The sequence below is a fragment of the Muntiacus reevesi genome, chromosome 4 (assembly GCF_963930625.1).
Source record: "Muntiacus reevesi chromosome 4, mMunRee1.1, whole genome shotgun sequence".
NCBI lineage: Eukaryota > Metazoa > Chordata > Mammalia > Artiodactyla > Cervidae > Muntiacus > Muntiacus reevesi.
This window is the reverse complement of record NC_089252.1, coordinates 163,113,928-163,141,804: the sequence shown is the minus strand read 5'-3', so window position 1 is coordinate 163,141,804 and position 27,877 is coordinate 163,113,928. Positions and strand designations below refer to the sequence as shown.

The 27,877-nt window shown below is 37.2% G+C and overlaps 1 protein-coding gene and 1 pseudogene across 2 annotated transcripts in view; both read left to right on the top strand.

Annotated features, from left to right (window-relative positions):
• Positions 1-13,211, top strand: part of LEMD3 (LEM domain containing 3) — a 69,731-nt gene extending 56,520 nt beyond the window's left edge. Inside the window, exons 5-13 of one of the 2 annotated variants that reach the window (XM_065934699.1) lie at positions 803-882; positions 969-1,114; positions 2,222-2,323; positions 2,432-2,534; positions 3,208-3,386; positions 8,642-8,723; positions 10,499-10,604; positions 10,705-10,783; positions 11,002-13,211. In XM_065934699.1, coding sequence (XP_065790771.1) covers positions 803-882; positions 969-1,114; positions 2,222-2,323; positions 2,432-2,534; positions 3,208-3,386; positions 8,642-8,723; positions 10,499-10,604; positions 10,705-10,783; positions 11,002-11,165 — 1,041 coding nt within the window. In that variant the 3' untranslated portion in view covers positions 11,166-13,211. The remainder of the gene's footprint in view (positions 1-802; positions 883-968; positions 1,115-2,221; positions 2,324-2,431; positions 2,535-3,207; positions 3,387-8,641; positions 8,724-10,498; positions 10,605-10,704; positions 10,784-11,001) is intronic. The other variant, XM_065934700.1, reaches the window with a different exon arrangement.
• A 7,700-nt stretch (positions 13,212-20,911) lies between these two features.
• On the top strand, positions 20,912-22,260 carry LOC136166155 (ubiquitin-conjugating enzyme E2 D3 pseudogene; annotated as a pseudogene).
• Positions 22,261-27,877: the final 5,617 nt, after the last annotated feature.

Sequence of the window (27,877 nt, the reverse complement as noted above, 5' to 3'; positions counted from 1 at the left end):
ATCAAAACTCTACAAGTAATAGTTTCTTAAAGATTAGTGTAGTATAGAATTTAAAACCATGACAGTGAACTTTTCAACCTATACTTTTCATACTAAGGCCTTTTCATCTGTTTTGCAGTTAGAATGGATCTTTTACCTACGCAAGATTTTATAGCTTATGATTGGTCATTTAGAAAATATTGGGTCACTAGTTATTTCAGATCTTCCAAATGTTGACACATTTTAATATGCTATACTCTAAAGTCACATTTGTGAATATCACAGCACAGTCTCGTTTCAAAAGTTTTTAAGCACTGTGAAATTGTTAAGCTCATAATAATGGATGCAAGTTATTTAAAATTCTACTTTTCACTTCATTTGAAAGCTTTAATTTTATCATGAATAACACAATCAGTTGTTTCTCTGAAACTGATGGGCGTACTTCATTCACTTGTTGAGAAAATGGCTGTGAAACCAAGTCTAAGTAATTTGTCATTTTGTTCATCTACAAATAGTGCGCCATTAAAAAGAAAAAGTGACTAATTCACTCTTGTCACGATGATAACTTGAAAAGCAGTTTTTAAAAATAATCTAAATTTATTTTTTAAATAAATGAAAAAGCATGGCAAATGTTAACAGTGGTTATCTTAGGGTGGTGGGGAAATGGTGACTTTTTTCTATATTTCTTTTCATTTATCTGTATTGAATAATATATTTTTATTATATAAAGTGTCATATAAGGTATGTTATTTATAGGACAGCTTACACATAAAATCAAGTGAATGTGAATTATTAAGGTTATTTTCTTTCTTTTTCTTATTAGGATTTAGGTCCTGAATATGAAGATATATTTAACATCTCATTACAGTGGATTTTTGAAAATGGAAAAGATGTTGGAATAAGGTAAAGGATTTGGTTTCTACTTTGTGTATTTTGTAGCCTAAGCAGTAGTTTTGGCTCTAAATGCTCCCTTAATTATTTTTGCATAGGTGTGTTGGTTATGGCCCTGAGGAAGAATTGACAGATATAGTCGATGTTCAGTTTTTACAGTCCACAAGACCACAGATGTCCTTCTGGTGTCGTTTCCGGCGTGCTTTTGTTACTGTCACGCACAGGCTGCTGTTGTTGTGCCTAGGTAAGTTGTGAGAATGAGGAAGATACATTGTAGTCCAGACGTTTGCGTCTGTATTTCATCCAGTGCCAGGGTTGAGAATATGCTTCTGCAGCAGTTGTCATTGTAATCACATCCAGAAGTCTTCTCTAAGACGTAGTAATACTGAGGGTGTTTATAATGGCAGCTGGCTTCCCTGGTGGCTCTGGTGGTACAGAATCTGCTTGCAGTGCAGGAGACCCAGGTTCAGTCCCTGGGTTGAAAAATCCCCTGGAAAAGGGAATGGCAACCCACTGCAGTATTCTTGCCTGGGAAATCCCATAGACAGAGGAACCTGCTGACTGCAGTCCATTGGGTTGCAAGAAGTTGGACACAGCCGAAGGTACTGACACACACACAATGTCAGTATCAACCCAAGGGCTTAGGAGACAGTGCTGTGACAAGTGGGAATCAGACTTTGTCACATGAATGTCACAGGAGAAGCAAATGCAGTGCATAGACAGAAATCCACTTTAGGAAATAGAGCGGGAAGATATAAAAATTAGCTTATTTTTAAAATACTGGGTTAGAAATTAACTTTTTAAAAATTACTTTTAATTTTGAAAATACTATTTATCCAAATTAAAATTTTCATTCAGACCTCCTAATTTTATGTGACTATTAGAAATTTCTTCTCTTTTCTACCCAAGTCCTTTAAAAATAATTTAGTTTACTTAAATATTTACAGTCTCATAAGACTCACTTTTCTAGTAGCTTAATGCTGCAAAGAAAAAGGTTTGTGAAGCATGTTACTTTGTATTAAAAAAAAAAATGGAATTTAAATGTTCAGTTGTCAACCAAAAGAAGAAATGTTTTTTTCTGGAAAGATTAAGTGACACACTGGGAAATGTTTAATATTGAATTTTTATACTTAATTTTATTATATAGCTAAATCAAACCACTGTCTTGAAGACTTATTCCACTGTCCCATTATGGCAGTTAAAATAATCACTGTAGAAACTGTCAAAATGGCTTTTATCCCTTTACTTTGTTATACCAGATTTAACAACTGACAGTTGTTTCAGGTTGCAGCAAATACTACTGAATGCCACTGACCACAATTTTAAAACACAATATATGTAAATATTACAGGTGTAGTGATGGTTTGTGTCGTTCTTCGTTACATGAAATATCGCTGGACAAAAGAGGAAGAGGAAACACGGCAGATGTATGACATGGTGGTGAAGATTATAGGTACAGTATTTGTAAAAATCTAAACTGTTTCTAGAATCATCATCATGTGATAAATTACATGGTGTCCAAGAGTTGCTTTCTTTATAAATTTGTTTCATTTACTTTCAGATGTTTTAAGAAGTCATAATGAAGCTTGCCAGGAAAACAAAGATTTACAGCCTTACATGCCTATTCCCCATGTGCGAGATTCTTTAATACAACCTCATGACAGGTGTGTTCAAAGCATTTTGAGTTGAAGTAAATCAGGATGTTACCTTCTGTGGTCATGAAAATTGCATTGAGAGTTATGACCCTTCTCAACAATAGCTGTTTTACTATACAGGTGTCTTTTTGTACTTTAAACTCTTTCTAAGCTTTCATCTGTTACTGACCTGATTTCAAGTGGCGTAATAGACAACTGGATTTCTAAGCATACTTTTCTTACTTTTTAAAAGTCTCTACCTTATTTCCTTCAATTACATCCGATAAATAAACAGAGACAGACAATAGCCAGTGATGTTTTACTAATGTTGTAAAATATTTCATTTTGTTGCTAATGAAGCTTTTTAAATAAAAGAATTCAACAACAACTCCTTGAAAATAAAAGATGATGTCACATCCTAAAGCAGCGTTCTTACCCTGTGTAAGATGTGTAGCAACACGTCAGAATCATCAGTAGAGCTTTTGAGAGGGGAAATACCAATGCATTGTTCCACCTCTGGACATCCAAATGTGGTAAATCTGAGGGGAGTTTCAGGCACCTTAATCTTTTTGGAAAAAACTGCATAAGCATTGATAAGAACAGTTCTAATTAAGAATAACAACTACTACCTTCAGTTACTAATATTTGAAAAAGATGACAGACAAAGATGATAGTAAATTTGTCATTTTCCTTCAATTGATAGGAAGAAAATGAAGAAAATCTGGGATAGAGCTGTTGACTTCCTTGCTGCTAATGAGTCTAGAGTTCGCACAGAAACACGAAGAATAGGTGGTGCAGACTTCCTAGTTTGGCGGTGGATCCAGCCTTCTGCCTCCTGTGACAAAATATTAGTAATTCCTTCTAAAGTGTGGCAAGGTCAAGGTATGTATGCTTAAACAGCAAAAAACATAGACAATTTTTTCAAATATGAAATTCTTATGTGTTTAAAATAGTACAACTGAAAGGTATATGATGGCAAAGCTCCCTTCCAGCCCCATCCCTTAGAAGGAATCAGTGTTAGCTTCTTACTGTCCTTTTCTGTGCGCTAATACAAATAACATGGTTTGTCTTCACACTGATACAGTACTAGATACATTACTTTGATTTTTTTCTCTTTCACTTACTAAAAACAACCTAGTATTAAAGATCTAACTGCATTCTTTTCCTCTGATAGTTTTTGTACAGATAATTTATAATATGTAATTTATATATATTTTATTTATAGATATGTATTTATATATGCACAAGTATATATATATACACATTTATTTTATATTTGAAACATATGTAAGTGAAATCATAACTTTTTAACTTCTCTTTTTTTTCTATTTTTGCTTGCCTTTTTCATTAAGAGTCTTTCACCAATGAGATACTTGCATATCTAATGCCAAGTCACTTTTGTGGGTGTCTTCCCATATTTTTCTTAATGCTTGTATAGTTGCAAAAACAGATATAAGTTTATAGGAGGACTTGGTGTTTGGTTGCCTTATGTACCCAAACCTCTACAAGTAATAACTGTTACCGCATTTGAATTTTTTGTATCTTAATGGTTAATTGCAAAAAGAAATCTCATGGTTAGTTTAATTTGTATTTCAGAGCTAGTAGTGAATTGAGTTTCTTTTAATCTTGTTGGATAAAAAGCATATTTATCAATTCTTGCTAAACGTAGACTATTTGGGAAAGGTAGGTTAATTGTTTTGAAATTGAAATAAAATCCAATCTCTCCCTTTTTTCTCTAATTGAGTTTCACTTTCAAAGACCTTGAATAATAGGTTCCATAATTGTGATGTAAAAATGAAGCTTTGTTGCCAAGATGACACTAAACCATTAACTATTTGCTTTAAAGGGTGCATGCTGGGGAGTTCCCTGGTGGCCTAATGGTTAGCATTTCAGGCTTTCACTGCCTTGGTCCAGGATCAGTCCCTGGTCGGTGAAGTGAGATATCCCACAACCGAGTGTTGTGGCTAAATAACAAAACGGTGCTTGTCTGCAGGGTTGGTGTAATAGTTAGAGTAGTCTTTTGAGTTCACTACCACTACAGGCTATTGTCATTTAATGGTACTTTCCCAAGTAACTGTTAAATAATCAACCTTACTGAATTTTTAGTTCAATTTCTAAATAGTACTTAAATATGAAATGGGTGATAATATTAGTATGTCTAAAGGTATTGTAAAGCACCAGTTAAAAATTAAACACTATCTGCTGGGAAGCACAAGAATTATTTATGCTTCTGACAGATGTCATGTTTGGAATAAATAGCATTCATTTGAAGAACCCAAAGTTAGCTCCTGAGGTTATTTGAAATATATCATTCAGTAGCTACTATATCTTTACATAGCCATGGGAGTTAGAGTTTAGTTAGAGAGATCAATCAGTTTTATCTTTTGGACTATTTTCTGACTAGAATTGGCCAGGGATAGTTTCTTCCAGGTCTTTTATTTTCTGGAGTCTTGGGTCTAGGCTAAAATAAGGTGATATGAATGGTTCTGTTTTCTCTGGTTGAGTCCCTGCTAACCTAGGTCTTATTAGAATTTCAAGGAAGTCAGACTGTCTACAGCTAAAAGGTCATCTAAGAACAGAATCTATATACTGCTAGAGAAGTTCGGAAGGTACTAGAGGTTCACAGACCTTCTTGATGTGAGATTTTGCAAAGATTTTTCATATCTAGTGACTATACCTCAATCCCATGTCAAATACTGTTCGAATATTCATACTGCAGATGTTTCCTATTACTGACACTTGTTAACTCTTTGGTTGATACACTCTGGTTTTTGTCATGAACTCATCCTTTCAGCCTTCCTGCTTCATGTATTTGGGAACTCCATAATCTCTGATTCTTCAGTGCTCATTCTGTCTCCAGTTCTTTAGCCTTTCTCCTGTCTTCACTTCTTTTCCTGTCCATCCTAGTTTCCCTGGTCCATCTTTTCAGTCACTCTCTTGCTAGTACCCTTGTGTCATCACCTGTCCTTAATCTTACCCCGGTAAATTCCAACCAGGGATGGAACTGTTTATCTCTGCTTGTCTGTATGCTAATGACTGAGCGTTAGCTCAACATTCAGAAAACTAAGATTATGGCATCTGGTCCCATCAATTCATGGGAAATAGATGGGGAAACAGTGGAAGCAGTGTCAGACTTTTATTTTTTGGGGCTTCAGAATCACTGCACATGGTGACTGCAGCCATGAAATTAAAAGACGCTTACTCCTTGGAAGGAAAGTTATGACCAACCTAGACAGCATATTAAAAAGCAGAGACATTACTTTGCCAACAAAGGTCCGTCTAGTCAAGGCTATGGTTTTTCCAGTGGTCATGTATGGATGTGAGAGTTGGACTATGAAGAAAGGTGAGTGCCGAAAAATTGATGCTTTTGAACTGTGGTGTTGGAGAAGACGCTTGAGAGTCCCTTGGACCGCAAGGAGATCCAACCAGTCCATCCTAAAGGAGATCAGTCCTGGGTGTTCATTGGAAGGACTGATGTTGAAGTTGAAACTCCAATACTTTGGCCACCTGATGCGAAGAGCTGACTCATTTGAAAAGACCCTAATGCTGGGAAAGATTGAGGGCAGGAGGAGAAGGGGACGACAGAGGATGAGATGGCTAGATGGCATCACCGACTCGATGGGCATGAGTTTGAGTAAACTCTGGGAGTTTGTCATGGACAGGGAGGCCTGGCATACTGCGATTCATGGTGTCACAAAGAGTCGGACACGACTGAGTGACTGAACTGAACTGAACTGAATGACTGAGCATAGCAAGGAGAGTTATAACCACTTAGCAGACTGGCACCTTAATAAATAATTAACTGCAATTAGGTTGTCAGTACTACTTGCCTTTCTTGTTCTTATCATTTTTTGCTAGTCGCTTCAGTTTCCTATTCTACTCAAAAGCCGTTTTAGATTTCGTCCCCTCTTTTCAAATCTTTGCTCTTCTCCATCTTCTGATTCTCAGTTGATGACTCAAATAGAAGCAATTGGATTGTACCTGCCTCAAATTTCCACCACTAAATCCATAGAATTACCAGAATCTGTTCTCATCCTGGTAGCTCAGATGGTAAAGAATCTGCAGTGTGGGAGACCTGGGTTTGATCCTTGGGTTGGAAAGATTCCCTGGAGAAGGAACTGGCAGCCCACTCCAGTATTCTTTCCTGGAGCATTCCATGGACAAAGGATCCTGGCAGGCTAGAGTCCATGGGGTTGCAAAGAGTCAGACATGACTGAGTGACTAACACACACAGATGCTTATCCTCACCTCTTGTTGCAATCAAGGTGCTATCTCATTTAACAAGGACCCAGCCCTTCTCTTCAGAGGATCCCTCTGGATCTCATTCCCTCTACTCTTCTCAAGTATCTTCCCTTACTGTGTTTAAATTCCTGCCTCTCCTGGATCTTTTCATTAGCACTTAAACTTACTGTAGTCTCATCTTAAAAACACATTGTTGCACTATACACTGTCCTATAGCTGTCACGCTGTGTCTCTACCTACATATAGCCAAATAGCATTAAACAATTTACTCACTGTCTTTACTTTTTCATCTCCCATTTATTCTTTAGCTGACTTCAATCTGTTATCCATCCTCATCATTTCAAGGAAATCGCTGTCAGACTTCGATGTTGCTAATTTCAATGGACATTTTTCTTTTTTTTTTCCATTTATTTTTATTAGTTGGAGGCTAATTACTTTACAATATTGTAGTGGTTTTTGCCATACATTGACATGAATCAGCCATGGATTCATAGGTGTTCCCCATCTTGATCCCCCCTCCCACCTCCCTCCCCTTATTTTACTTAGCAATATTCACAATTGAACCTGCCTTGGTACTTTCTTGTTTTGTGGTTGCATCTTTCTTCTGATTTTCATCCTACTTCTTACCATTTCTTAAATTTTCTTTTCCAGATTTTCCTGGACCTCTAAGTATTGAAGTTTTTCCAGGCCATCTTTTATCTTCTCCTGGTCTTCTCAAATAATCTTATGCTGCAACTTCATTTACTATATATATGTTGATAACTTTCAATTTTGTATCATGCACTAAGTCTTCTGTTCTGATTTTCAGATTTTTATACCCAGATATATACTTGTCTTCTGTACTAAGAAGCGCCAGACTTTCAGCACATGCATGAACATAATGTCATCTCTCTCCAAACTGACCTCTCCTCCAGTGTCCTGTTTAATTAATGATACCGTCCCCTCCTCAGTGGGTTTTGTGAAAAACCTGGGAGTCATCCTTAGTCTCTCCCTTAGTCCCTACATGTGGAGTCGTTAAACAAGTCACGTCACATCTATTCCATACTGTCCTGATTCTGTCCACTTATTTCCATCTTTATCGCTGACTTGTCTTATCCACATACTATCATCTCCATCTTGGACAACATAACAACCTCTAACTAGTCTCCTTGCATTCATTTTTACTTCCATCTATTTTCCACCTATCAGTCTATTTAAAAATTTTAAGAGATCGCATCTTACTATTCCTGTCCTTAAAACATTTGAGTGGATTCCCATTGCTGTTATGGTAGTGTCCAGGCACTTTAATGTGGCTTACATAGTCCTCCATAACCCAGCGTCTTCTCCAGGTTTATCTTTCTGTTGTTCCATCTCTAGTCACAGTGGCTGTGTTTTACTTATTTGAATATATCAAGTTCCTTCTTGCCTTGGGCTTTGTATAAGCTGTCATCTTTGCTTTAGATGTCCTTTATACCTCTCTTTATTTTGCCTATGTTTATTTATTCTTTAGGTTTCAGCATAAATTTTTCCTTTTTTGCTTTTTTAATTGAAACATAATTGCTTTACAGAGTTTTGTGGTTTTCTGTCATGCATCAGCAAGTGTCAGCCATGGGTGCACCCTCCTCAGTGATCTGATGCTCACAGATGGGCTTAAGTACATTGGCGGCTTTCTACACCCTTCTTCTTAGAATTTGCCACAGTTATAATTTCTCTGGCGATACTGTTTTTCATCTGTCTCTCCAACTGTAAAGTGAGATCAGTGACTGTGTCTGTCTGATTCACCTTGATCCAGGGATCCACCTCGTAGTAAAAACATGCAGTGAATATTTTTTGAATGAACTGAGTGACCTTTCAGTTGAATACCTTTGAATAAAATGAAACAGTGGCAAATAGTAAAACTAATTTGTTTTTTATAGCATTTCATTTAGATAGAAGAAATTCACCACCAAATAGTTTGACGCCATGTCTGAAGATTCGAAATATGTTTGATCCAGTTATGTAAGTATTATGACAAAAGGTACATGCAATCTTTTTAATATTAGGCTGAAAAATACATGATAGTCTTATAATGCTGTGTCTATAATTGAAAAATCTCTTTTACTTCTGAATCTTAACTACCAAAATGTTATGTTTTTCCCAATTCTTCTTTTTAAATTTGAAACAAAGTTTTCCTAAAAGACACAGGTGTATAATGATTTGAAAAACTTTCTTAAATCCTTGTATTTACGGTGAATCCCTATAGAAGACAGATGCTTGAATCAGATTAATGACAGATATGATGATAAACAACAGTATCGCTTATTAAATATATGTCATGTTTGCCAGCACTCTTTGCCTCTGTAGGCAATATAAATAAAAATATCTGCTGTCTTAAAATTTCCAAACCCTTATTATAAAAAAAGTTTTCTACGAAAGATATACATACCCTCCTTTCTATAAGATTTGTCTACCTGTCATTGCAATATTTGAGGAACTTTTATGTCCATTTACCATTTGAGAAACTTTTCTATATAATTGCAGTGACACGTGCATTCCAGAAAATAGTATAGTCAACAGTTATTTCTTTAAAATCCATAATATTTTGCGTATAAACTGTAATAATCTTTAGAATTTGCTTCCTAGAGGTGACTGCTTATCTGTCCAACAATAGGACAAATCAAATTCTGTTTTTTAAAAAAAGCTGATAGTAGAAGTTGAATTATGTATAAAATATGCATAATTCCCATCTGATAACTCATTTATTTCAAGAAATAGTTGATATGGTAAACTAAGCAACAGTGAAATTATTAATGTGACAAAGCGCTGTCAGCATACACACACGTGCACACGCACACGCGCCCCCTTCATTTTGCAGAAGTAGAAACAATAGTGTGGTGATCCCTCTATTGGGAGTCTTACCTCATACCTTAGAGATTAGGAAATCTATGCCAGTCCAGGATTTTATCACCTGAGATGGAAATTTATGATTTGAAGTCTAATGGCCTTTTCCTCTGCCCCACCATCTGTATCTCACAAGAAAGACAAATGTGTGTTACTATAGCAGAACCTCTTTCACAATAGTAAAGTGACTTATTTTTGCAAAATGTTTGTCCTGTATAAAGTTTCTAATATTTTGGAAAAAAACAGCTCAGAATATATTTACTAAGAATTTTCCTTAAGTTAGGAATTTGAAATTGTCATTAAAAAATAATGCTTAACTTTTACAAGTTTACCACAACTCATTGAAGTGTTTATTAACACTTGTTTAGATAGAAATGACTGTAAGTGCAAAGGATTTTAAACATAAAACTGAAAACACATTTATCTTGCTATGGTAGGCTGATCCTTCAGTGCCTCAGCTTGTACATTTTTACACTGGAAAGTGAGAACATAGCTGGGACTTCTGAATGCTAACATTTTAAAATCTACCTACTGCTAGTAAAAAGCATTTATATAGGTAGTTTTTAAAAAATATATGGTTTTTAAGCTGTCCTAATTCTAGTTAGGTATATGGTGATGCTAGTGGTAAAGAACTCACCTGCCAAGGCAGGAGACATAAGAGACGCAGGTTGAATCCCTGGGTCGGAAAGATCCCCTGGAGGAGGGCATGGCAACCCACTCCAGTATTCTTGCCTGGAGAATCCCATGGACAGAGGAGCCTGTCAGGCTACGGTCCATGGGGTTGCAGAGTCAGACACAACTGAAGCAACTTAGCATGTACTCATTGAAGAGACAAAAGACTTCTTTCTGAGTAGGAATATGGCTGTTGATTTTGGTTTTCATTAAATTTTTAGGGAAATAGGGGATCAGTGGCATTTGGCAATTCAAGAAGCAATTTTAGAAAAATGCAGTGATAATGATGGCATTGTTCACATTGCAGTAGACAAGAGCTCTCGTGAGGTAAAGTAACTTTCACTATTAAATTCTACATTTTGAATTGTTGCTACTAAACTAAGACTATTTCTTTCTTCCTTTTTGTTTCCTTTTTAAAATATTACAGGGTTGTGTATATGTTAAATGTCTGTCTCCAGAATATGCCGGGAAAGCTTTTAAGGCATTGCATGGCTCTTGGTTTGATGGTAAGAAATTTGAATACTACAGACATTTTAAAAAGATAAATTATGGCTTACTGTTAAATTCTACCAGATTTTAAATTAAAGAATCTTAGATTATCATTTGTAGAGTAATAATTTTAGATTATTTTATTTGTGTTCATTTATCTTTTACCACCGTTTGTTTTCTATTAATATTAAGCACATTCATACAGATCTAAAATATTATTTTTATCTTACAACAGGGAAATTGGTTACAGTAAAATATTTACGACTAGATAGATACCACCATCGCTTTCCCCAGGCTCTTACTTGCAACACTCCCTTGAAGCCATCAAATAAACACATGAACTCTATGTCTCATCTTCGTCTTCGGACTGGCCTCGCCAATTCTCAAGGAGGTTCCTGAAAAGACTTTCTTTCTTCCACTCCTAGGACTGTTCTTTACAGTAGAAAAATTCCTGTTTGGCTTCCTGTCTCCCTTTTTAATGCTTTTTGTATGTAATATTTTTATTGAATACAGCTCTATTTGAACGTTCCAGAAATCTTAAGGTTCCAAAGGGACTTAGCAGTGAGGCAGCAATGCTGAGTAGATAGAGTAATTGTTTTTGTTCAGTTTTTGGAGTTCAGTTAAGCCAATGCACTTAAAAGTTTTGCATGAGGAACATTGACCTTATTAAGCATTTTCAGATGTGATGGTTGTATTTTGCACCAAGAAGTGTTTGAATAACCACACAAAAGCATGGGGAAAAGGCTTCTTGTTTTTCCATAATTTCCTGTAAACTGATATTGTGAATTTTTGTATACAGTCACCTAAATAGTTCCTTACAGGCTAATGTGGTAAAACTGTTAATTTCCCAATTTAACCTTAGGTTTCTATTGCTTGTAAGAGATTCATTTGCTACACCTGGAATATGGGAAAATCAACTAGGGTTTAGTGGTTAAATAAAAGTGTAAGTGGATGTACATGTACTTAAACTGGCTTTTGTATATATGTATAAATGCTGGTGATGGCCAAAGTAGTCTGTTTTGTGAGGATGTCTGCATTAAAGCAGTAAAATAAGCTTCCTATTTTATTCATAATCTAATGTGTGTATATATATGTATGTGTATATATGTGTGTATGTATATATATATATGTGTGTATGTGTATATGTGTATATATACACACACATATATACATATGGCTGTACTATCATACAGATCAAACAGCCAAACACCTGGAAGTATTAGATACAAGTTTAAAATAACTTTTATAGGTTTTATATAAAAATGTCTGAGTATGATACTGTGTGAAAGTTCCAATATCAGTTGTAATAGATTCAAATTTATGTGAGCAATAAAAAAGCAATTGGCAGATATTGGGAAAATATTTTGTGAAAAGCTGTATTTATTATAAATACTAGGGCTGTGACATAGTACCACTGGGATTAAGTCATTTTCCCAATCTATTTATAATTTAATGAAATGTTAGCTTCCCTGTTGTATGTCAAGTTTAAAGCAGGGCACATTGTCACAGTAAAAATGTGTATTTGAAAAATTCCGTTTGCAATTTTGGGTCATGAAAGTCCACAGTATATTAAATGCACGAGTGATAGTCACTTTGTGCCTGGGTATTTACTTTGTTTCAGTAAAGTTACTTTATTATGGTTTATGATTTCAGATTAAAATAGTTTTGGAGCAAAGTTTACTTGTAATGTAGCAATTGGCTTTTTAAAAACAACCTGTTGGTATATCATTGTCAGTCCAAATGAATATGTGAAACAGCTGAAATTGTACCAATTTTGATTTTGTTTAAAGCTCAGTTTCCTTTTATTTAAAATTGTATATGTGTTAGGTTTGCAGCATGAACTTGCACAGTTAATGCACGTTTCCTGGTTAAGTAAACATGATGCACACTGTTCTGTAACAGAAAACCTTATTGTGCCTTACCTATGTGCTTTTGTGGGCACCATGTTTATGAAGAATAAAAAATGATTTGTTATCTGAAGAGAATAAATTTTAAATTCTCAGTTTATGTCTCAGATGCTAACGTGTGAAAATATAAATATATATATATAATATATAAAATAACCAATCTTTCTGTATTTTATGTGCATCACAGTGATTTATCTGAACTTAGTGACCCCATCTTGTGACCTGTTACAAGAGTGAATGTAAAAAAATAGTTGTGGCATTTTAAGAGGTCGCCTTTTGATGCATATGCATCTTTTTCTTGCTTCTAAAACATATTCCATGTAAGCATTGTACACTTATTATTGTAATATATACTATTATGCAGCTTATTTTATCTGAAACTGTTAAGCCGACCAAGATCCCTCCCTGCAAGACAGATGGGAATGTGTATAATAACTAGATATTTGAGAAGTTCTGAAGTTTGATGTAATCTGTTACTTGTCCTGTTTAAAAAAAGGAAAAAAATTCTAATTAAAAATTTATTAGGTTTTTTTTTTAATGTGTCTTGGCTTTTAAAAAAAACTTTTGAAGTGCTCTGTGTCTTTATTTTATTTTATTTTTTATCCAGTGAAAGTAGATCCCTTCATTTTTAATCTTTTTGGGTATTTGTAAATATACATATACTATAAAAGTGGATGAAAATTAATTTTAACTTTCATCCATAAAGTTAATTGTCTTTATGAAAATGTCTTTGTTTAACTTTCCAGTGTTTGTCTCAAAGTGGGGCAAGAATATAGATCAGATAGCACTGCTTAGTTTAGCTAAACATTTTTTCATAGCAAGACTTGCTCAAAAAAGGAAGCCATTCTTTCACACATTCTGGCTCAAATGCCTTATCATAAATAAACAGTCTGTGGTCTTGCTGCTTTGAGTAGCATTGGTTTAGATTTTTAGGTGGTTTAATCAAGTAAAAAGAAGAGTTGACTTAGTTGGTAGAGTTTTATTGATTGCTAACAAATGTCAGGCGCTATTACTTGTTAGAAGTGCAAAGATGAAAAAGACATGACACAGTCTTCAAGATGGTCATAATCCAGAGGAAGAACATAGACAACTTACTTAAAAGGTAGTATTGAAAATACAGTGAGAGCAGAAAGCAGAATAAATTCTGGGATTATAGAGAGGTACCTTATGCATCTTAGTAGATGGAGAAGATACAGATCAGATGAAATATTAATAACATTAGACAGTTTTGAATTAGTATAGATACAGTGATAAGTCTCTTTTCCCCTGAGCTCTCAGGGAAGTTTCTATTCTTGTGATGAGCTTATAAAAATTAATGTGTGGAACCTGAATTACTAAAAATCCATTTTCATGCTGGTTGGTCTGCATATTCTTGAATATCCTGTGGATATTGAAGCCTCTTATTGAACTTTGTTATATTTTCTTTGTGTGCTATTCACTGTTTGGATGACAAGTTGTAATTTCCAAGTGAACAATGTCTTGAAGTATCATATGCCCAGAACATTTCCTTTAATCATATTGACTTTACAATTTTCATTCCTTGCTCCTGGTGACATTACATAGTACTATAGGTCACCTACGTGGCGGCTTCACCATTTTTCCCTAGACTTATCAAGTCACTTCTTCAGATGACTCAACAAAGTATGCTAAATCAAGCAGAATTTTGGCAGCCACTCTTGGAAAGGATGTTCATGAACAGGTATTTAATTGAAAATTAGAAACCATTAGTTGTGGTCTAAAGAAATTATCCATAATGCTCATTCTACTGGTCTTAGTGAGCATAACTAGCTCCTCCCTTTAAGTCTCACTGGAGAAACTTTATGACTAGAAATACATCCTGATGGTAGATTTCTGTACCTAAGAAAGAATCTCTGCTTGGGGCAGCAGGATAGTCTCATTTTGTTGATTCTTAGACTTTAAAACCAGTAGAACCTGAGTACTTTAGATTTACTGTTTCTTGCATGGGTGGACATTGGAGACCTGCCTGCACATGCTCCTTAAAGTTGGAAAGAAGGCCATCTAGGTATAGAAAGATCCATATAGTGAAAGCTATGGTTTTTCCAGTGTCATGTATGGATGTGAGAGTTGGACCATAAAGAAGACTGAGCAGCAAAGAACTGATGCTTTTCAACTGTGGTGTTGGAAAAGACTCTTAAAAGTCCCTTGGACTGCGAGAAGATCCAACCAGTCCATCCTAAAGGAGATCAGCCCTGAATATTCAACAGCAGTGCAGCAGCAGCAGCTTTATTATACATCATTATACAACAGACAAATTCAAAATCTATTTGGCTCAGGAATTTTACTAAAAAGATAGCTGGCCCAGAAATAAGAAAGCAGCAACTGGAAGAGGCAAAATTTGTTCAATTTTTAAAATTATAGATGATTTACCTCATTGTGTTTCAGGTGTACAGCAAAGTGATTCAGTTATACAAACCAGTCAATCTTAAAAGAAGTAATTCCTGAATATTCATTGGAAGGACTGATGCTGAAGCTGAAGCTCCAATACTTTGGCCACCTGATGCAAAGAGTCACCTCATTGGAAAAGACCCTGATGCTGGGAAAGATCAAAGGCAGGAGGAGAAGGGGATGACAGAGGATGAAATGGTTGGATGGCCACACTGACTCAGTGTACATGAATTTGAGCAGACTCGAGGAGATGGTGAAGGACAGGGAAGCCTGGCGTGCTGCATTCCGTGTGGTGGCTGAGTTGGACACAGCTGAGCGACTGAACAAGGCATAGAGAACACATGAAAAAGACAGATTGAGCAGAAACAACCCAGTGCATGTATAAACTGCACACAGTTTCTCATGACTGAATCACTGAGTAGTACAAGACAATATATAGAGACGTGAAAGGTAGGTGCTGATCAGTTCATGAACACGTAGGTTATTCCGAATTTGGATGAAGGTTGTGAAAGGGAGATCAGGTGAGGATTTGAAAAATACCCAAGAGAGAAAATGGGAAGGACTTAATTAATTGGATATTGAGAGAGCAATTGATGTCCAATTTCCTAATATAGGAATTCTAATATTTGGAGAATAGGTGATAAGTGAGAAATTGGATGGGAAAGATGATTAATTGAATTTTTGGATATGTTGAGATTGGGATGCCTATGGAATATCCAGGTGGATATCCCTAGTGGGTGATTAGATTTTCAATTCTGAGGTATTCTGAGAAAAATCTGAGCTGGGGATAGATACAATTTGGTAGTTAAAACCACAGAGGTGAATTAGATGACCCAGAGAGAGAGAGTCCATATAAAGACAGAAATTTAGTTTAATCCTAATTCTGCCATATATAGCTATATGGCCCTTCTGTGGCAATTGGGGTTGGGATGAGATATTAAAATTCCGAAACAAAGTAGAGGGTAGAATTTGAAAAGGTATTTGAATGGGGTGATGTTGAAAGAGAAATTTGGTATGACTTAAATTTCTAGCTTAGGCAACTGGTTAGATGGTGTTGACATTCCCTAATTATGGATGGGGGTGGGGGGAGGGGAGCCAGATGCTAGTCAGGATACTAGATAAGACTTCCCAGAATTGCAAGAGTTAAGCTAAATAAATAGCCCTTCTGACTTTTCTTTTTCTAGTGTAGGACATTGTAGGAGGAAAGGTAATAGGGACAATCTGTCACCCTTTTTTTGAGACTCTCCAAAAAACAGAACTGTTAACTTCCACAAGGTCCTAGCATTGTCTGTGATTGTCTAAGATTGATTGAAAATTTTCCTGATTGTAGAAAATGAGATGTTGAGTATATCTGTAAACCTATGACTATTGAACGAAGGAATAAATACAAAAGTTGGTTTTTAAATAGGATTGTTTGTAAATGGCTTGCCACACACTCATGACCAGGAGGTCATTTGTTGCTGTATATTATACCCTTATAAAGCCTTTGTAAGCTAGTCCAGTTTTATAGACCTGGAAACCATTTTTTTCCCTTGGTGACTCCTTAGATTTATTGAGTTAATTAAAAAATGTAACTTTAAAGGGCAGTTTTAGTTTTAATAGTTCCAAGTGCTACAATCCTTCCTTTTACTTAAAAAGAATTAATGTGGATATTTTGAGATTTCAGTAACTTCCTTTACTACTGAGTAATAGCTAAAGCTCAAGTTGGCCTGTCCTTCTCTAGACCAGTGCTGTACAATACTTAATATAATGTCAGCCATGTATAACTTTAAAATTTATGATGGCCACATTGTAGAAAGTAAGAAAACAGGTGAGATTAATCTTAATACATTTTATTTAACCATATATGTCCAGGCTATTATGATCTCAATATGTAATAAAAGGTTTTATTGATGATTTTCTACATGCTTTGACATCTAGAGCATAGATTACACTTACAGCTCGGGTGACCCTGTGTTGCATAACTTACAGTGCTAAACCTTGTACAGATGGGCACCTTATTTTGTAGCCGATCTTTCAGATGCTACATTTTCACTGAAAATGTTTGATCTATATTTAGGTTTCATAAAATCTGCAGTTTGAAAAGTTTATTCACATACCCAGTTTCTTCCAAATAGACTTAAAAATGTTCCTGTAACTAAATCAAGTATCAGTCGTTAAATTCACATTAATCCAAATGAAAGACTTTAGTTCTCCAGTTGGCCCAGCCACGTTCTGAGTGCTGAGTAGCTACGTGTGGCTGGTGATGACCACGCTGCCAGTGCCAGTTTAGACAGCCGTACGTTTCTAGCTAAACTGCGCTGCTTGCCCTTCCCCGTCACACTTAACTTTTGCTTGATTCTGACTTTACTGGCACTGTTGCTTTTCTTTTTGCCTGAAACATGCTTCATTTCCTTCTATATACCCAAATGTTGCTCCTCTTCCAGGAAGTGTTATTTATTGATTGCCCTTGGGTTGGAACGAATTTCTATCCTGTGCATTCCTGAAGTTTTTGGTTTCACTTGTCTTATGGTTTTGGCAGTTTCTGTCTTGTGTTCTAGTATTCATTAATCTGTTCTAGTTTGGCTTCTGTCCTTATTACCCCTCTGAAATCACTGTCTAGAGATCACCACAAACTTCCTTTTGCCAAATTCTAGAGTCATTTCTACGTCCTCACCTTCCTTGATCTCAGCGCCATCTAACACAGCGGATCATTGCCTCCCATTTTACTTAAAAGTTTTTATTACGAAGTAATTCACACGTACTAGAGTATATATATGAAGGCTTCCCTGGTGGCTCAGACGGTAAAGAATCTGCCTTCCATGCAGGAGATGTGGGTTCGATTCCTGGGTTGGGAAGGTCCCCTGGAGAAGGAAATGGCTACCCACTCCAGTATTCTTGCCTGGGAAATCCTCATGGACAGAGGAGCCTGGCAGGCTACAGTCCATGGGGTCGCTAAGAGTCGGACATGACCAAGCGACTTAACACTTTGACTTTCACTTAGGAAGTGTCTATTTTACTTACATTTTGAAGTGCAACATCATTTTAAAAATAGAACATTAACTTTGAAGTGCCTCAGTGTCTTTAATGCTTCTCTTTCTTTACTTCCAGATGACAGCTATCTGAATTTTGTATCAATAAATCTTTTATTTTTCATTATAATTTTACCACATGTTTGTGTGTCTCTATAAGTACAGTATTTCCTGCTTTTGGCTTTTCTGTGAATGGAATCAAATTATATGTATACTTTAGTGACTTTTTTTGCTCAGCTTTGTTTTTGAGATTCATCTGTATAGATGCATGTAGCTATCACTCATCGTCATAGCTATATAATATTCTATTATGAAATGCATACCATGAATTATCCATTCAACTATGGACATTTAGATTATTTTTAGTTTTTTGATTATTATAAGCAAGGTAGTTATGAACATTTCTTCTTGGACATGTTTCCAGCTGCATGCATTCAAGTTTCCTAGGTCATTGAGACTCAAGAAATATGGTTCTTCAATTAGCAGTATAAACATTACATGGGAATATGTTAGTCCAAGTGGATTTGGGGCCCCACTCTAGACTTACTGAATCAGAAATTTTGAGTTGGGGCCTGGTACTCTGTTTTAAGGGCTTCCCTTGTGGCTCAACTGATAAAGAATCTGCCTGCACTGAAGGAGACCTGGGTTTGATACCTGGGCTAGGAAGATCCCCTGGAGAAGGGAAAGGCTACCGAGTTCAGTATTCTGGCCTGGAGAATTTGGGTCACAAAGAGTTGAACACCACTGAGTCACTTTCACTCCCTCTGTTTTAATAAATCCTCCAGATGAGGCTGGTGGCATTCTCAGGTTTGAGAACCATTGATGTCAAGGTACCCTTTGTGAGATTAGTTTGCACCTTCTGATTATGATTTTTGACTTCCATTTTCCCCTCTTTTTTTCCGTGACACTTGAGTACTCCTGATGAGTAAATGATTTACAACTGATGAGGAAATGATTTACAACTAAGGGACTAGACTGAAAAATCACACAAGGAAAGCCTGTCAGGTGTATTCTATAGCGACGCGCTCAAGGCTCTGGCAAATCATAAACTGAAACAGTTTTCTTTGATGATAAAGTCAGCCTGCTCAAAGACAGTCTGTTCAGTCCAACCTTTTGCTAGCTGCCAACTAATAAGTTTATTTAAAAAACCGTATAAATAAGACTTACTGTTTCTAAACTCTCTGCAATTTGTTCCCTCCCTTTTCCCACCTCTTGCACATTTTTTTGCCTTTTTTGCTTTGATAAGTTTTTGATTGTCTACCTCATGTGACTAAATCTGCATAAAAGTAACTAATTAAGTATTTCTGAGTATCCTTTCACACATCACAATTCTGTTACTGTTTTTTTTCCTCCTACTTAACTGGTTACTCTTTTTCAGTCTCCTTTGCCAGCTCCATCCCCTTTACTCAGTCTTAATATTGCAGTGCCCTGGGCCATAGTCTAAGCTCCTCTGCTATTCTTTATCTAGGTATTTGCTCTAGATAGTCCTGTTTTATGGTTTAGTTGCTAATATGTTTCCAACTCTTGCAACCCCATGGACTGTAGCCTGCCAGGCTCCTCTGTCCATGGGATTCTCCAGGCAGGAATATTGGAGTGGGTTGCCATTTCCTTCTCCAAGATAGTCCTACCTGGGTCTAATAAATGACGCAAATTTTTATCTCCAGCCTTGACTCCTCCCCTAGGTCTAGACTTGTTTTTTCAGCTCAATACTTGATATTTTCATTTGGATGACTAGAGGTTTTTCACCTTTTACATACCAAAACAAAACGCTGATTTCCATGCCTAACTGCCTCCAAACTTACTCTTCTAGTCTTTCCTTTCTCCATAAATTACATACATCTTAAACTGAAGACCTAGGAGTTATCCTTTATTTCCTCTTTTCCCCTCAATTACCATATTCAATTAGTTAGTCCTTTCAGCTCTTCCGTATCTATCTAATCTCCAGTCTATCCATTCTCTTGATGCCATCATTTCTGTCTTGCCTGGATGCTATAAAAGCTTCCTAAGCTGGTTTCCTTGTTCCCTGCCCAGCGACAGTTAATGTGGCATGCAGGAATCAAAGTTGTCTTCAGAAACATGTATCAGAACATGACATTCCCTAGAACAAAATCTTGCAATGATTCCCACTGCATTTCAAATAAAATCCATATATTTTATCATGGCCTTCAAGGCCCTCTATATACTGGACTATGCCCATCTCTTCAACTATTTCTCCCATCATGCCTCAACTTTCTCCACTCATTCTGGTTTCCTTCTACTCCTCGGATACACAGCTTACCTTCGGGCATTCATACTTGTTGTGTCTGGAATTCTGTTCCCCTGAGCCTAGATCTTTATGTTTGATGAAGTCCAGTTTACTATTTTGTTGTTGTTGTTGCTTGTGTTTTGCTGCCTAAGACTTTGTGTAACGCTAGATCATGATCATTTGTTTTCTTCTAAGAGTTTTATTATTTTTGCTGTCATGTTTAGGTCATTGATCCATTTTGAGCTACGTTTTATATACAATGAGAGGGTAGGGGTCCAGCTTCATTGTTAAATATGTGAATATCTGTTTTGGATGTCCTGGCACCATCTGTTGAAAAGACTATTCTTTGCTCCTCTTGAATTATCTTGCCACTCTTGCTGAAAATTAGGTGACAGTAAAAGTGAGTGTTTAGAGCCCCGTGGGGCCGGGGAGGCACCAGCTGCCCCATAGGGAGGATGCTGAGTCCTCAGTGTGAGGGAGTTCCCGGCCCCTCTGCGCCTGTTTCTAGCAGAGCCAGTGTGAGATGAAGAGACATTCCTTCCCAGCCACTGGGATAATCAAGAGTTTTGGCCGGACCTTCAAGCACACACCGAGATAGGAGCCGGATGAAAAGCACAGACTATGGTGCTGAAACAGATTAATAAGGAACTTAGTAATTTGGCCAGTGACCCTCCAGTCCAATGTTCTGCAGGTCCAGTTGGGGATGATATGTTTCTTAGGCAAGCCATAATTATGGGACCTAATGACAACCCATATCTAGATGGTGTATCCATTTTCCTTCAGACTGCCCCTTCAAAGCACCTAAGGTTGCATTTACAACAAGAATGTATCATCCAAACATTAACAGTAATGACAGCATTTGTCTCGATATTCTAAGATCACAGTGGTCTCCTGCTTTAACTATTTCTGAAGTTCTTTTATCCATTTGTTCACTGCTGTGTGATCCAAACCCAGATGACTCCCTAGTGCCAGAGATTGCACGGATCTATAAAACAGACGAGATAAGTACAACAGAATATCTCAGGAATGGACTCAGAGGTATGCTGTGTGATGCTACCTTAAAGTCAGACTAACCTGCATTAAAACTGGAGTAAACTTTAAATTACTGTCCCATTTTTTATTTTCTTATCTGGCTGCTCCCCTATCAGACCTCCTCTTTTTTAATTTTATTTTTTATTTACCACCCTTCCATTCATTCACATGCTCATCTGAGAAAACTTAAGTTCTTCCAGGTTTGGACAATACCTGCTTTTAGAGACTGTAAAGTAGTTACAAGAGAACAGTTGCCCAAGATGCAGAATTTTTTTAAAATGGGGCAGGTGTATTATGTGGCCAATGTCTTCACACTAACTTGGTTATGAGACTAAAACCATTCCTGACTGCTCTTACGTGCTGAAGAATCATCTGAGACGGAGGGAGATGGATGCTGAGTTGTCACATCAAAGGAAGCAGCATCCATTCTTGTTTGAGCCTTCCACTGTTAGAGATTTGAGGTTACATGATATACTTTCTGCTCATAACTGATGTGGCTAGAGAATTGGTATTGAATTTATAGTATCAGCAGAACAGAAAATGTGATGTATTTTATGCATGTCAATAAAGGAATGACCGGTTCTGGTTCTACAGAGAATGGAAATTGGAGGTCAAACACCCTTTGTATTCTAAAATAGGTTCTCAAAACATTTTGTAATTTTCATTTAAATTGTTAGGAGGCTTGGAGTTGCTAGTTAATCTGTCTTCCAGTATACTGTTTAATATAGCAGAGAATAAATGATGCAAGTTGTCAATGGATGAGTGACCAGCTAGCTCTGCTAATAACTGATTTATTTTTCTTCAGTAAAGTTGCATAAACCAATGAGTTAGCTGCCTGGATTAATCAGTATGGGAAACAACCTTTTGTAAGTGCAAGGCCATTTTTTTGTATATACTTTTGGGATTTGCCTCATTGTTTGACATCAAATGATGTAAAGTTCAAGACAGTGAATATTTTGCCATGTTCAGTTAAAAGTGTGCAGTCTGTTAACAAGATGACACATTGACTAACTGGATTTATACATAATCAATAAGCTATTGAGATAGTGTAGCTTTAGTATGCCACACATGATACCAGCAGCCTGGGAGCTCATAGATGGACTTGGAACCCAGCAGTTTTGAAATGTATGTGGAGTTTAAGAAATGTGCTTAAGAAGTTTATTTTCCAGGTGCAACCCCCATCCAACTAAATTTTTTCTTCACCTTGCACACTTGACAGCTGAAAAGACCATAACATGGAAGTGACAATGGGTCAAAATTTACAAAATAAAGTACTCTTTTGGTGTGGGAGTTGACATCAGGCTATGTTGAAATGACTACCTATGTGGGATATTGAGTTTTGTTAGTGGATTGAATATCCATTAAAATGGATTTGTTCAGTCATTTACATTAATGAGCATTTAAGTGCAACAGATGCCACTTCAGGTGACTTAGTTCATTAGTTCACTTCAATTCAGTCGCTCAGTCGTGTCCGACTTTTTCGACCCAGGCCTCCCTGTCCGTCACCAACTTCTGGAGTTTACTCAAACTCATGTCCATTGAGTCAGTGATGCCAGCCAACCATCTCATCCTCTGTCGTCCCCTTCTCCCACCTTCAGTCTTTACCAGCATCAGGGTCTTTTCAAATGAGTCAGTTCTTCACATCAGGTGGCCAAAGTGTTGGAGTTTCAGTTTCAGCATCAGTCCTTCCAGTGAATATTCAGGACTGATTTCCTTTAAGATGGACTGGTTGGATCTCCTTGCTGTCCAAGGGAATCTCAGGAGTCTTCTCCAACATCACATTCAAAAGCATCAATTCTTTGGCACTCAGCTTTCTTTATAGTCCAGCTCTCACATCCATACGTGACTACTGGAAAAACCATAGCTTTGACTAGACAGATCTTTGTTCTCAAAGCAATATCTACTTTTTAATATGCTGTCTAGGTTGATCAGAACTTTTCTTCCAAGGAACAAGCGTCTTTTAATTTCATGGCTGCAGTCACCATCTGCAGTGATTTTGGAGCCCAAAAAAGTAAAGTCTGTCACTGTTTCCATTGTTTCCCCATCTATTTGCCATGAAGTGATGGGACCAATGCCAGGATGTTAGTTTTCTGAATGTGGAGTTTTAAGCCAACATTTCACTCTCCTCTTTCATTAAGAGGCTCTTTAGTTTTTCGCTTTCTGCCACAAGGGTGGTGTCATCTGCATGTCTGAGGTTGTTGATATTTCTCCTGGCAATCTTGATTCCAGCTTGTGCTTCATCCATTTCAGCATTTTTCATTATGTACTCTGCATATAAGTTAAATAATCAGGGTGACAATATACAGCCTTGACGTACTCTTTTCCCTATTTGGAACTAGTCTGTTGTTCCATGTCCAGTTCTAACTGTTGCTTCTTGACCTGCATACAAATTTCTCAAGAGACAGGTCAGGTGGTCTGGTAGTCCCATCTCTAAGAATTGTCCACAGTTTAATTCAACAAGTAATGTATGAGACATGTGAAGAAAACTTTTCTAAAACAGATCAAAGAAAATAAATGGAGACAATCATCTTTCCTTGACTGAATATAGCAAATAGGCTCCCTAATTCTTCCTAAAGTAGTGAAGAAGTTTAATGCAATTCCAGTAAAGGTTTCCATAGATTTATTGGGTTGGTGCAAAAGTAATTGTGGTTTTGCCTTGTTGAACTTTGCTGTTCAACAGTGCCATTTAAGAATGTATTGGGATACATTCTTAAAATAAATTTGGTTTTTTTATACATCATTTTATTGCACATTACTTGCTTCATGTTTTTTTTGCTAATGACTTAGTGCTGTCTATTCTATATTTATTTTAAACTAGGGAAATGATGTCTAAAAGCAAAAGACAAAAAGCAAATTTGAGCGATTTTCTTATTCTAGTTCAAAATGTGTTATAAAGCACCAGAGACAACTCACAACATAAACAATGCATTTGGCCCAGGAACTGCTAACGAACATACAATGCAGTGTGGGTTCAAGTTTAGCAAAGGAGACAAGAGCCTTGAAGATGAGGAGTACAGTGGCTGTCCATCGGTGGTTGACAATGACCAATTGAGAGAGAGAGAAGTTAACAAAGAACTCAACATCGACTATTCTACAGTCATTCAGCACTTGATGCAAATTGGAAAGGTGAAAAAGCTCAGTAAATGGGTGCTGTGTGAGCTGACCAAAAATTTTAAAAATTGTTGTTTTGAAGTGTTTTCTACTCTTATTCTATGCAACAACAATGAACCATTTCTTGATCGGATTGTAACATGCGACAGAAAGTGGATTTTATACAACCAGTGCCAAACCACTCAGTGATTGGACCAAGAAGCTCCAAAGCACTTCCCAAAGCCAAACTTGCACCATAAAAGGTTATGGTCACTGTTTAGTGGTCTGCAGACTGTCTGATCCACTATAGCTTTCTGAATCCTGGAGAAACCATTACCTCTGAGAAGGATGCTCAGCAAATCAATGAGATACACCAAAACTGCAACACCTGCTGCCAGCATTGGTCAACAAAAAGGACCCAATTCTTCACAACAGCACCCTACCACACATCACACAACCAATGCTTCAAAAGTTGAACTAATTGGGCTACGAAGTTCTGCCTCATTCACCGTAGACCTGATCTCTCACCAACTGACTACCATTTCTTTCATCTCAACAACTTTTTGGAGGGAAGATGCTTCCACAACCAGCTGCTGCTGCTGCTGTTGCTAAGTCGCGTCAGTCATGTCCGACTCTGTGCGACCCCCTAGACGGCAGCCCACCAGGCTGGTGGAGAATCCCTGGGATTCTCCAGGCAAGAACACTGGAGTGGGTTGCCATTTCCTTCTCCAATGCATGAAAGTGAAAAGTGAAAAGTGAAGTCGCTCAGTCGTGTCCAACTCTTAGCGACCCCATGGAGTGCAGCCCACCAGGCTCCTCCGTCCATGGGATTTTCCAGGTAAGAGTACTGGAGTGGGGTGCCATTGCCTTCTCCATCCACAACCAGCAGGAGGCAGAAAATGCTTTCCAGGGTTTGTTGAATCCCGAAGCACAGATTTTTATGCTACAGAAATAAACAAACTTATTTCTCATTGGCAAAAATGTGTTGATTGTAATGCTTCCCATTTTGATTAATAAAGATATGTTTGAGCGTAGTTATAATGATTTAAAATTCATGGTCCAAAACCACAATTACTTTACTAGCAAATTAATGTCTTGGGATTTTAAATGAATTTATAGAAAATCAGCTGAAAGGAATAACAAAGATATTAAATTATTGAATTAAAATATGATTAATAAGAGATTGGCATCAGATGTTAAAATTAAATCTGTGTTAACATTGTTACACAGATATATAGTCAGACAACTAATGCTTTGAAACAGATACTTATCAGTGCATAACTGATACCAGAAGGTCACTTAAATCTATTTAAGGGGGACCAAGTTTTCATAAGTAGTTTCACTAGAACTTTTAACTTGAAATTTTTTGCTAAGACTACAAAAAAACCTTACTTTCTTATAACATAGTTAACTTGTAAAATATTTTAACTCTTAGAAATGTTTTTTTTACAAAATCATTTGATACACGGAATGATAATCTTCACTTCATGTTGGCTATTCCATAATTGAATCATCTTACAAAACATCCTAGACTTCATCCATTTTTGTAAGAGCATCTCCTAGTCAAATCTTGTCTCTTTGACCTTTTGTTCTTGTCAACTTTAGCAGCTAGTTGGACTGATTGACACAGTCTATGGCTCTGCTCATGGCTTGAATAGTTTTCCATCATCTTTATCAATTTCATGAAATGCTACATATTTTATGAAACTTGCAAGTTCACTTCATAGTCAATTGCACTTGCATTGCATTTGTGAATGACAATCTGTAGACAGTGGCAAACACAGATATTAACACAGGAGGTACTATGAAGCAGAGAAGAATGTTTGAGGAAGGGTTGTTTTCTCTCTTTTTTTGCTACACTGCCCGGCTTGTGGGACCTTATTTCCTCAACCAGGGATTGAACCTGTGCCCTCAGCGGTGTATACATGGAGTTCTAACCACTGGTTGTTGTTCAGTTGCCAAGTCATGTCTGCTTGTGACCCCATGGACTGTAGCCTGCCAGGTTCCTCTTTCCATCGGATTCTCCAGGCAAGAATACTGGAGTGGATTGCCATTTCCCCCTTCAAGGGATCCTCCCAGCCCAGGGATCAAACCTGTGTCTCCTACATTGGCAGGCGAATTCTTTACCACTGAGCCAGCTGGGAAGCCTCCCACCATGCTTTAATAACATGGAAAAATCAAAATCACTTTCCTTGGTTTTGCCCCAAGGCAGCTGAATATACTGAAAACACTATTTAGGGACTTCCCTGGGGGCACAGTGGGTAGGGATCTGCCTGCCAATGCAGGGAACCCAGGGCTTATCCCTGATCCAGGGGATTCCACGTGCTGTGGAGCAGCCACGTCTGTGGGCCACAACGACTGAGACCACATGCAACCACTGAAGTTCACGCACCCTGCACCTGTGCCCTGAACCGAGAAAAGCCACCACAATGAGAAGCCTGTACACTGCAGCTAGAGAGAGTCTGGGAGCAGTGACAAAGCCCCAGCACACCCAAAGATAAACAAGTAAATAATTTAAAAAAATTACTTGGTTATAAAACAGAACCTTACATATGAAGATAGGTGGAATCAATATTACCCTATGAAATTTAAATGTGGAAGTATGCTATTTTCATTATATTTAGAAAAAAATGAAGTTCAGTTGAACTTTAATATGGATTTGAACTGCATGGGTCCACTTATGCTCAGATTTTTTTCAATAGTGAAAACTACAGTACTACACGAATCGTGACAGGTTAAATTGGTGGGTGTAGAACCACAGATACTGAGGAATCAAACATAGGTAGGGTTGATTGTAAGTTATACTTGTATTTTTGACTGCACAGAGGATCACCACCCACAACCTGTGTTATTCATGGGTGAACTGTACATCAAAGTATATCATATTCTAATATTAGAGAAATTGGTAAGAAAATTACTATTTACCTGGAGTAATTTTTAAAGATATGCCTTGATAAATTTAATATTCCACTCAACTAGTCCATTGGACTGCAAGGAGATCCAACCAGTCTATCCTGAAGGAGATCAGTCCTGGGTGTTCATTGGAAGGACTGATGCTGAAGCTGAAACTCCAATACTTTGGCCACCCCATGCAAAGAGTTGACTCATTGGAAAAGATCCTGATGCTGGGAAGGATTGGGGGGAGGAGGAGAAGGGGATGACAGAGGATGAGATGGCTGGATGGCATCACCGACTTGATGGGCATGAATTTGAGTAAACTCCGGGAGTTGGTGATGGACAGGGAGGCCTGGTGTGCTGCGTGCGATTCATGGGGTCGCAAAGAGTCAAACATGACTGAGCAACTGAACTGAACTGAAGTGAGGAGCTAGAACCTGATTCAAAAATAACCAGTTTTCAAAGAAAAAAAACATTCACAGGGTTAAAACTATGGAAAGATTAATCACTGATGACTCACAAAGC